At 38.7% G+C, this 2,500-nt stretch overlaps 1 protein-coding gene across 2 annotated transcripts in view; it reads left to right on the forward strand.

Annotated features, from left to right (window-relative positions):
- Window positions 1-2,500, forward strand: part of LOC113804838 (bone morphogenetic protein 1) — a 41,053-nt gene that overhangs the window by 8,923 nt on the left and 29,630 nt on the right. For both annotated transcript variants that reach the window (XM_070138224.1, XM_070138225.1), the window contains exon 3: window positions 551-683. In XM_070138224.1, coding sequence (XP_069994325.1) covers window positions 551-683 — 133 coding nt within the window. The remainder of the gene's footprint in view (window positions 1-550; window positions 684-2,500) is intronic.

Below are 2,500 nucleotides of genomic sequence, written 5' to 3' on the forward strand. Positions count from 1 at the left end.
AACCGCAGACTAAGGGTTTGCACCTTTTCCCTCATCTATTGTTATCAGTCATTAGCACTCGTTAAGCTAGGCAATAAAAGATCTGATTTAGTTTCACCATTGTTGACTCGTCTAGATAACTTTAAGCACCCTGGAGTGGCTCGGCGCAACCCAGATATTGCAGGACGTAAAGCAGGGAGCACACGTTGATGTGGCCAACTCCTCTGCATCCTCTGGCAGGGGCGTGGCGAGGCTCCCGTTCCCCTGCCACCCAACACAAGACGAAGGTGCACCACGGAGACAGACCTAATCACCAGACCAGGTTACAAGACCTGTACCAGACCTTAATACCAGACATAGTTACTAGACTCATACCAGACAGTTACTAGACTCATACCAGACATAGTTACTAGACTCATACCAGACATAGTTACTAGACTCATACCAGACCTAATAACCAGATTTAGACATCAAACCTAAATACCAGACCTAATTACCAGGCCTAATTGCCAGAACTAATTATCCCACCTGATCACCAGACCTAAACGTACAACCTCACCCTTTCTTACAGCTCACCGCATGGGCGTGGCTGGCAGTGTGGGCGGTGATGGCGGCGGCTGAGGTAGCTGCAGACGTCCTCCCGCGCGCCCTGAGGTCAACCCCGTCCGACATCGACCTCTCTGACCTCAACGTGTCCAGCGCAGGTGACCTTATCTTATCGTTATCCGGGAAGCCGTTAGCGATGACCTTGTTCGGGTGTTGGGTTGGGGTTGATGTTGCTCTTGTTGTCATTAGCATCATTGCAATGGCTAATTTGGTTATTATCGTTGTTATTATCGTTTTCCTCTTGTCGTCAAGTAAGCTTAGTGATGTTATAGACTTGTTATGCTTATAATCACGCATTCTTCTTATTGTTTGTATTCTTGTTCTTGCTGTTATTATTACCATAATTGTTATTGTTATCATTGTCGTATTGTTATTGTTATTACCATAACTATTACTATTAATATTGTTATTACCATACTCTTATTATTACTATTACTAATAATGATAATTACCATTAATATTACTATTACTATTACTAATAATAAATACCATTACTGTTATTATTATTATTACTATTATTACTACTTGCATTACTAATACTAATTATTATAATTGCTAATTATCATCACCACCATCGATGTCTTCTTAATCATAATAATCATTTCCTCTGATATTTCCTCAACTAAAAGATCTTTCTGATTGCTATGTATGGCTATAAATGAACAGACCTATCCAGTGTTGTTCCCATGCTAAACACTCCAAAACTTATGATAATAAAAATAATAATAGAAATAATCATAATATCGCTATTATTCTTATAATTATTGTTATTGTTATTTTTAAAATTATCATTATTGTTAATTTCGATCGGTCAACCAGCGAGTTTATTAGAGATAAAATCCCTTGCGTATTTGGATTATTTATCGACTTCATTTAATATTTATTATTATTTATTATTTATGGATTATTTATCGACTTCATCCCTGGTAGGATTAGGAATGAGTACATAAGAGGGTCGACGAAGACGGTAGAAATATCAGAGAAAAAGCAGGAAGGGAAACTTAGGTAGTACGGACACCTGCTAGGAAGGACCATGTAGGAAGATATACGGTCGGTTTGTTAAAATTGTACTAGGCCCGATCCAATTAATTTTCATAAACACAGACGCAGAAATGAGGGCATATCTGTCTATGTATCTGATAGATATACATTTAACTATTTGCCAGGTTGATATGCATGTCTAGACTGATAAATATGCATTTATTTCTTTATTTGTGCATGTCAAGTATATGAATATTCTTTGGGTCGAGACTCGAACAATTCTAACAGACAGACATATAAAATAGAGATGGAAGCTTAGGGTAGAAGGAATAAGGGAAGACCAAGAAAGAGATGGCGAAACTGCAAGGGGATAACCTGCAATTGCAAGGAATCATAGAAGAGGAAGCACAGGATAATAAATCACAGCATGATAAAGCACAGGTAATATAATAAATAAATAGATATAATAAATAAAGCACAGGTAATATAATAAAAGATAATAAAGCACAGGATAATAAATGATAATAAGAGTACCGCACCCGGGGGGGGGGGGAACCTGTCGGAGCAAGAACACGCGGTCGCTGTTGCATATTCTCTCGGCCGTCGGGTCGGGGTTTCGGGAGGCGCCGACTGACGTTTCGGCTGACATCGCTAATCCGAGAGAAAGTCGGTTTCTTGTGCTGGGTGTTAAAGAGAGGGATGGGGAGGGGGGGCATCAGAGTGATTAATTTCGTTCTCGTATTAAGAGATTTAAATTGTTATTGCTCTTGATGGTCTTCGTGAATATCGTGATGAATAACGTTATTTTTTTCATTATGATTTAAAAACTTTGTCATATTTACTGGGTCTTTAATCGAGACGAGAAATCATGCGAATAAGGAACGTCTATCCTATGTTTACAAATAAATGACCGACCTTTTCTGTCTTTGCGACG

Source organism: Penaeus vannamei, chromosome 24 (assembly GCF_042767895.1).
Source record: "Penaeus vannamei isolate JL-2024 chromosome 24, ASM4276789v1, whole genome shotgun sequence".
In the NCBI taxonomy this organism is placed as follows: domain Eukaryota; kingdom Metazoa; phylum Arthropoda; class Malacostraca; order Decapoda; family Penaeidae; genus Penaeus; species Penaeus vannamei.